Source organism: Gadus macrocephalus, chromosome 17 (genome assembly GCF_031168955.1).
Source record: "Gadus macrocephalus chromosome 17, ASM3116895v1".
Taxonomy (NCBI): Eukaryota; Metazoa; Chordata; class Actinopteri; order Gadiformes; family Gadidae; genus Gadus; species Gadus macrocephalus.
Window position 1 is genome coordinate 3,792,784 of NC_082398.1, and position 8,598 is coordinate 3,801,381.

The window sequence follows — 8,598 nt, forward strand, 5'->3', positions numbered from 1 at the left end:
CGTTAGAATTATAAACTGCAGTACCCAGCATTCCCCTCCCGCCGGCAATTCCCGGAAAAGGAAAAAGCATGGATTAGTGTTTACAACACAAGCCCTGTTGCCTCTCCTACTACGATACTGTGTTGGGGCTGTAATCGATCCGACATAATCGCGGCGTAATTCGGACCAGCATATGCCGATGGTGGCCGGAATATATACATAGTTAAATCTTCAAATACAATCAAAATTGTATTTTCTTGCCGCAGCGGCAGAAGCGCCCAGCGGCGGGCGGCTGAAGTGGGGCAAGGGAACAGATGGCTCGGCCGAGCTGCGCCACAGGTTCCGAATGAGCAGTGTTGACACCGTTGACACCAGGGCTTCAGGCGGGTAACAATACCTCATGTCTCAGTCATAGCACAGTAAATAGGTTAGATACATCACTACTTTTGTTTTTTTATACACGCGCGGAAGGAAGGGGTTCGGGGATATCTTTAAGTCGGGGCTGCTTTGTAGGGGACTGCGATGGGAAAACCCACGGCCACTTGATCCACTCAAAGCCCGCGCATTCGCCCGCTCCACATCTCTCCTAATCCCCCCGTTTGCGTTTTCTCGCGGCTGGGTAAACAATGGTGGACAACCGCTACGCCACGGCGCTGGTGATCAGCTGCGTGCTGAGCGCCCTGGCCACTGTGTACCTGGCCGTGGCGGTGGGCACGCAGCACTGGTTTCAGTATTCTAGCCCTGGGGTGCGCGGCGAGGCCAACGTGTCCGACCTGCGCTCCATGCACGAAGAGTTCAAGGACGGGGAGTTCGACGAGAAGATGTACAGCGACACGCTGTTCCGCCTGAACGGGTCTCTGGGCCTCTGGTGGCGATGCGTCCTGGTGCCGGAGGGCGCCCACTGGCACAAGGAGCCGCAAGGTACTACGCTTACACCCCCCCCCCCCCATCCCCAGACTAACCGTTCACACACACCTGCACCACCAAATACACGGTCACACTTGTGTCTCATAACTTAAAACTCTTATGATCGGTTCATTTCAGATATTAAGCTGGTGATGGAGTGTCGGAGCTTCACGTTGGCTCAGCAGTTCACCCCCAAGTACAAAGAGCCCGGAAACCACAACAGCGGCGAGGACATGTTGCGCACCTGTACGTATTCAATTCAGAGCAACTATATTGTCATCGGAGATGTGTAAAGCATTGTGCTGTCCCGGGTACAGTGCTCGTTTAGAGCGAGTTGAAATGAGTTCTTAATTAATTCAAGTGTCATCTGCTGCCTCGTCATTGAACATTAGGTGCCATCATTTGCACACACAAATGTCTAATTTACTGTGTGTGTGTGTGTGTGTGTGTGTGTGTGTGTGTGTGTGTAGACCTATGGAGGTGCCAGTTCCTGTTGCCTCTGGTGTCCCATGGCCTGGTGGTGCTGTCCGCTTTAATCGGGTGCTGTGCTTGTCTGTGTCGAAGCATCTCCCCCACCCTCGGTTTAGGGGTGCTCCACCTCTTGGCCGGTAAGCCTCCACAACATCACACCTGCGCAGGTGTCTGGCCTGTCAAATAAAGCGGTGGCACATTGACACGTGTTCATCATTTCATTTATTTGTTCAAAAGACGGTGCACATTGATCTACATTTCTGTATATGTGCCAGGGTTAGCCAGCAGGCTAGTTTTCAACTGTAGTCCTTTGGCGAGATGTTAAGTTAGGCACAGCTTTATATCATCTATAAACAGGTTTGAGAGATGATATGCAAATTAAAAAAAGGGAAGAGTGTGCCGCCCACTGAATCACAAATAGATCCTAAAGATGACTGAACAGTGGTTTACTGCGATCGCCCAAAAAAACATGGCAGCCTTGATTAAATCTTTGGGTAGCTGAAACCGACTTTCACTGAGTTTAAATATTTGTTTCTTCTTGTGTCCAACCCCTTCCCCCCCCCACCACCTCCACCCCTTCCCCCACCACCTCCACCTCTTTCCCCACTTACCCCCCCCCCCCCCCCGTCTCCATGTCCGCCTCCACCCCCACAACAACCTCCACCCCTTCCATCTACCCCACCACCACCACCCCAACCTCACCACCACCACCTCCACCACCTCCACCTACCCCTTCCAACACAACAACCTCCACCCCTTTCAATCTACCCCACCTCCACCTACCCACCCCCACCACCACAACCTCCACCCCTTCAATCTACCCCACCTCCACCTACCCACCCCCACCACCACAACCTCCACCCATCCCTTCCACCCCCACCCCAACCTCCACCCCTTTCACCTACCCCACCACAACCTCCACCTACCCCGTCCCCGTCCCCGTCCCCAGGCCTGTGCACCCTGGCCACGGTGTGTTGCTTCCTGGCCGGCATGGACCTGCTGCACCGGGTGTCGGTGCTGCCGGACGGCGTGGACGGCTCGCTGGGCTGGTCCCTCTACCTGGCGCTCATCTCCTCCCCGCTGCACATGATGGCCGCCGCCCTCCTCATCTGGGCGGCGCGCAGCCACGGTCAGAACTACTACCGCATGATGGCCTACCGCGTGGCGTGAACGCCCCCCCCCCCCCCCCCCGTGAAGACCTCCAGGGGGGACCTCACTTTGTTTTGTAATTATTATTCTTAGTATATTATTTGTATTGTTGTTATTCTGGGTATTTTGAGCGCTGTTTTGGACCTTGTTTACGGTCCTATGCTAATTCAGAGCTAGCTAGATTAGCTTTATCGAGGTAGCTTCTGGTGTGCTAAAGCAAGTGGGCAGTATAGTTAGAATATATATATATATATATATATATATATATATATATATATAGTAATTGGACCTACTGGATTTAGTATAGGATTAATTGTCCTTGCGGGGGATCTAGATATCGATCTAGTAAGGTAACATCTAGGGGTGTTCTGGCAAAAAATAAAAGGAGATATTTTTCATGGGACATCAGTCTATCTGGTTTTCAACTTTCAGTACAGCTGTGGTCAGTATTGGTTTCTACCTCCCCCTTAGTTTTGATATTGCTTTTGTATTATTGAATGATAGGATGGTATCGTCTGTTTTGATAAAGTCGTGATCTACTATTATGTGTTCAGTGATTCGTTAATCCCATTTCAATTATTTAAATATTTGACTTCTTTCCCGAAATCTTAATAACAGTCTTTATTTATTCCAATCATTTTTGCATTTTGGTAAATTGTATTTGTTTATTATTAATCTTTGTTTTGTAAAAAGGAATCAGTTAAATCATATATATATATATATATATATATATATCCTGGTCTTGTTTTTATATATTTCAGATTTCAATTCGAGTGTACTTTTGCAAGCTTTGGAGAATTTGTATTTCCTCAAGCGGCAGGGAATTTTATGCTCCATGAATGTATTTCAAAGGCTGAAAAAGATGAATTACTGTTTGTTGCTCTATCATTAAGGTTACTGTACTTTTCTTGGGTTATATTGCGGTTATTGCAGTTAATTTAAAACACAAATTAACAAATGCGTTGTTGAGAAAGTGTTACATTCACAGGTGCTTATGGTCGACATTAATTAGTTGGAAGCTTGTGATTGAAAGTAAGTGCAGTGCACGTTTTTAGGTGAAGCAGGATATTGCTTTCAGCTAATGAAACTGAAGGAAGAATCCCACCGTTAGTGGTTCTGACAACATGCTATGAGTTGGGATGAATCAGTTGTAAATGAAATATAAATAGCTTGTAGTATAAATTGCATAGTCCCCTTTAAAGGAACGAGTGGCATTCTGACTTCAGGCAAATCGTTGAGCTCGGCTTCAGTGTGCCAAAGAGGTCGGGCAAATTTGACAGAAATATTTTTGGAAATGTGCAATCGATAGTTTCCCCTTCTGAGCTCGTGCGTGCGTGTGCATGTATGTGTGAGCAGATTGAACACACTGCGATGCTGTTTCAATAAAAAAAAACGTAAAGATTACAACACAAAATATGGTCTTGTTTTGGTTTATTGCTGCCGTTTCAGCCAACACCAGGTTGTCTTCGTCCCGCGCGGCAATGTAGCTACAGTGCCGCTACACCCCCTACAGTCAGTCGTTGGGTCAGTCGGGGGCGCTAGTCCTCCTCTTCCTCTTCCTCAGACGTACCTGGGTCCCCTGGGTGCTCCAGGCCGCTCTTCATCTGCACCGGGGGGACCTCCACGCTCCGCCGGCGGGCCAGGGAGAGGGCGATGCCCTTCTCGTAGTAGGCACACTCGTTGATGAAGAAGGCGTACAGGGGCTCGGGCCCCTGGTAGCGCAGCGTGGCCCCCGAGAAGGTCTCGAACAGGGGGTCGTTCGGACGGAGGAGGCGGAAGTCCTGGTCCTGTGAGGAAGGGAGGGGGGGCAAGTCTGAGAATTAGTGCTGGAGAATTTGAGTTTTAATTTTTTTTGAAAATGCATCAAAGTCCAAAGTTCAAAGTCGGCTTTATTGTCAACTCTGACAATGAATAGAAAAGGATCAAATGAGGTCAAATGAAATAAAAAAAGTATTATTAAAAGGTGTAATTCTCAAATCCGATCCGAATCCCGATGCGACCTTATCGGTAGGATCCGATCTCGTGCCTCGACAGTTCACACGGCCGGTTGTCAGAAGCCTTGTCGGATATATCAAACCGCGGATTACGGCGGCCGTCCTGGGACATCGGACTCACTTCACCGGCCCACTTAAGGATATCTGATCATTGATCGACTACCGCCAGGCACACGGCACCTGGAGTTCAGGATGGATGGCTGCCATGACGTTGTGTGTGTGCCGTTCTCTGGGATAGTCGATAGCGCTGACCATGGTGTAAACCTCCACCAGACCTCCCGCGAAGACGGTACCTCAAAGAGGGAAAAGACACGTCAACCAGCATGAACCGGAACCCCCGAGAAGACGAGGAACATTCATAACTGGTGAAGTTTTCTTTAAAGATTATTTTTTTGGCATTTTTATGATAGATTAAGATAGGAAGACAGGAAGGTATGGGAGAGAGATGCAGGAATCAAACCCGGGGCGCTGCGATCTATCCGTGGCGTCCGCAATGGCGTCCGTTAATATATATTTTTTACTAGTATCGGACTGTCTCAAATGTGAATGGGCATCATTTGACCCTTGGCCGGAGATATTTGATATAAAACCGTAGCAATAGTGATCAAACGAGAATACCTGAGTTGAAGAGACGGACCCAATCCAACATGAGCTCCACCCCAGTCTTCATGTACGTGTAGACGTTGGATCGCACTACCCCGTGGGGCTGAGGACCGATCTCCAGAGCTACAAAACAAAGAATGGATCAGCGAGCCAACGGGTCAGGTAATAGGCCCGACCACATCACAGGCCCCACAGGGGAGACACTAACGAATGAATGAAATGAAACCGTTTGCTCGCTCACCAAAACCGTGTTTGCCTAGCGAGTCAAGGGAGTACGCTTCTCTGCATGGAAGATCAAAGTGGATATATCTAACTGGTACATCGGACATATGGTGCTGAAACACAGAATAGGACTTTCACTTCAGCAAATGAACAACCAAAACCATGAATGATTTATCGGAATGAATCGTACACAAATCTAAATGAGCAACTTAAAAAGTATGATCCTTAGGGATAGGGAAAGTGTAACCCTTCATCCTGATGTCAGATGGATTTAAATGTGCTTGCCTGTAAATACTTGAATATATGCAGGCAGATCCAGTCAGTGTCCGAGTAGGCGATGACACACACGCCCATGTTGGCCGTGGTGTTGTGGAGGTCACACACCAGGTCCACGGCTTGCGGGCTGCCCTTTGGGCCCAACAGAACGTTCAGCTCCTGGGACCGGGCGATCTCATATGGGGTCCGGTCAGAAACCGCACTACTGCAATGAAATAAACAAACAGAAACCATTATAAACAACAAGCTTAACCTTTAAGTAGCTAAAATAATTAGGGATACAACCCAAACCTAACTTTTTATGAATTAGTCTCATTCTCACAGCTATAGTCCAACGTCATATCCATAGACCGCCTCCATTTTGAAAGCATTCGAATGTTAGTTATTATGTTGTTAGTAAAGTTTTGTGGGTCATTGTTTTGTCATTAATCATAGGAATGTCTCTCCCTGTGGGAAGACGTCTGTAATTGCTACAGCTTTTCACAAGCGAGACGTGGCGAAAAGTTTATTAGCCGAGGTTAAAGTATATTGTAGGCCTACAGTAGGCTTAACGCTACTACAAGGGCGCTTGAGTCCTCTCCAAATGGCTGCGTTTCGCCAACAAAAAAATCCCATGATGCAATCCGATGTACAAGCCCTTTAAATACGGTAGTCGTGAATCAATAATCAATTCATTAATCCCATCCGGGCTCGTGTAGGTCCTACCTGAGGGTCGCGCGGGTAAAGCAGCGGTTCAGGTCCGTCTCGGTGTAGCGGCGACACTGCTGGACCGCGCGGGGGTTCGTCAAGATGTTCGACACCGACACGACATCTTCATCCTCTTCTTCATCATCATCGACCCTCTGCTGCTTCTCCTTTAGCCGCTCCCGCACCACGTGCACCCCAGACAGCTCGTTCCCGTGCGTCCCACCGCACACCGCCACGCGGGACAACGCTGGCAAATACACCCGCTCGCGCTCCATCGTAGGCCTACCGCGGGAACGGACGCGAGAAAAAGAAGGGGAGATCAACTTTAGAGTAGCCCTGTTTTAAATCAATTCCACGATTTGATTGACAGCCCTCAGTTAATTCAGGCCCGAGCATTCATAGAATATATTTTCCTTCTTTCTTTAAAAGTTTTAATGGTAGAAATTTGTTGTATCTGGAAAGCGGTCAGGACTAGGCCTACGTCAATGAGCACCTCAATGAGCGCATCTAGAACATAGTAGTAGTAGGGCCTCGGGGGGGCTTCCCGTCCCGCTGACACATGCGTGATGTTCCCGGGCTTTCTCGTGTCATGCGTCGAGCGTGCTGGAGTGTGACGACATGCAAAACAAACCTCTGCCGCCTCGCTCCTCGACAACAGGAGCAACTGGAGGAGCTCGCCCCAACTCAGGCGTCTCCCTCAACTCTCTGGACCCCCCCCCCCCACCCCCACACACACCATCCCGAGTCCCAGTGCTGCGTGGTCGTTTTTCCACCAACGGCCGCGCAGGGGGCATCCGGTTCGATAAGGAATGACGAGGCATTCTGAACACCCCATACCCAGTACCGCGGGAAGTGGGGGTGCTGCAGCACCCCCTGTCTGAGGCCCTGTCTTATCACAGAAAACGATCATTTCTAAAAACTCCGGCCAAAGTGGAGATTTCTGAAAACGCCGGTTATGTGTTGTCCTGTCAACGGGGAGAAACGGGATTTTAGGTTCTGAAGCGTCACATTATGCACCAGGAAATGCTTAACGTCATGTTAGCGCCCGCTGTACCGTATTGGTCCGAATATAAAACACAAAACCCATTGTAAGACGACCTATATTTGGAAAAAAGATTTGAAGACCAGATCTTCTTTTTATAAATAAATAAATTGTATTCATTGAAATAATATACGAAAATAAAAAGGCATAGAATAAAACACTGCATTGCCACTAAACAGTAGTGCAAATAGACCGTACTGATGTGTACAGCAAAGACTATTCCTGACACTCCTCTGTTGTTTCTCCGCACACACTTGGCCGTCAAACCACCACACACACACTTTACTTGCACTCTGATCCTCCTCAGAGGCTTTCATGCGGTTCGCTGAGTCAGCGTTGCACATCGCCAACCCTTGCTCCCCTCCCCACTCACAGATCACTAATGTACAGCAGGTTTGTCTTCCTATATTGTGTGTTGCTCCCAGGGCCGCTGCTGGCCGTTTCGGGGGGAGCCTCTTTTTTTATATATTAAGTAAAAACATCTCATTTGCCGACATTGAGTTATAAGTTATACAATTAGGAAAAAACAACGGTCTCTTCATAACTAATTTATGTATTTTTTAAATTCAATAATGTAGTACATATATATATATTTTTTTTTTACAAACCTTACTTTATGGTGCCCCCCCCCCCCCCAGGTACTTGGTGCCCTACGCGCTCTGCGTATAGGGAGCGACAGGCCTAGTGGCCGCCCCCCCCCCCCCTCCCCACACACACACTCTTCCCCTGTACACCCGTTAAACCCCATACACTCATACAACCCTATGGAGGGCCTCTCCATTTGGGGCGCAGTGCAATGTATAGGAGGGTAGCTTCGAGCAATGAGCCCCTTTCACGAGAACAACACGGGTTAAAAATAAATAGGTTGGCCTCACTGCGGGAGAGGGAGCAAACACACACACACACACACACACACACACACACACACACAGACACAGACACACACACACACACAGGTTTAGCTCTTTATAGTAGGCTGGCCTGTCACAGCTATAATTAAGTGTCCTTAGATACACCTGTCTTTACTGCTACTATTACACCGGCCATAAAGGTGAATGCTCAACTTCTATGCAGGATATCGTATTTCTAGTCAGGTATTGGATTTCAAGCACATACCCAAGACGCTAACTGGTTAAAACCACTATGGACCAAAATAAACATGACTTTTCCTTTGGTGCATGGATAATCTAAATTGTACATCATTATAAGGGGAGTCTTACAAGTAGAATAGTTCTCTTTTGTGATTTTATTTTCAACCTTTTACATGTT

At 48.1% G+C, this 8,598-nt stretch overlaps 2 protein-coding genes across 3 annotated transcripts; one reads left to right on the forward strand and one right to left on the reverse strand.

Moving 5' to 3' along the window:
- Positions 1-51: 51 nt before the first annotated feature.
- On the forward strand, positions 52-3,919 carry LOC132475608 (claudin domain-containing protein 1-like). Its single transcript, XM_060076837.1, has 4 exons — positions 52-900; positions 1,024-1,131; positions 1,356-1,493; positions 2,306-3,919. Exons 1-4 carry the CDS (start codon positions 606-608, stop codon positions 2,524-2,526), a joined length of 762 nt encoding a protein of 253 aa, XP_059932820.1. The 5' UTR covers positions 52-605; the 3' UTR covers positions 2,527-3,919.
- Positions 3,920-7,120, reverse strand: LOC132475587 (N-acyl-aromatic-L-amino acid amidohydrolase (carboxylate-forming) B-like). 2 transcript variants are annotated; one of them, XM_060076809.1, is made up of 7 exons: positions 6,919-7,120; positions 6,306-6,569; positions 5,610-5,805; positions 5,344-5,437; positions 5,118-5,225; positions 4,680-4,792; positions 3,920-4,292 (listed from the first exon to the last, which is right to left on the reverse strand). In XM_060076809.1, exons 2-7 carry the CDS (start codon positions 6,560-6,562, stop codon positions 4,044-4,046), a joined length of 1,017 nt encoding a protein of 338 aa, XP_059932792.1. In that variant the 5' UTR covers positions 6,563-6,569; positions 6,919-7,120; the 3' UTR covers positions 3,920-4,043. The 2 variants fall into 2 exon arrangements, with proteins under 2 accessions (XP_059932792.1, XP_059932791.1); XM_060076808.1 differs by lacking the exon at positions 6,919-7,120 and adding an exon at positions 6,781-6,892.
- Between the last annotated feature and the right edge of the window lie 1,478 nt (positions 7,121-8,598).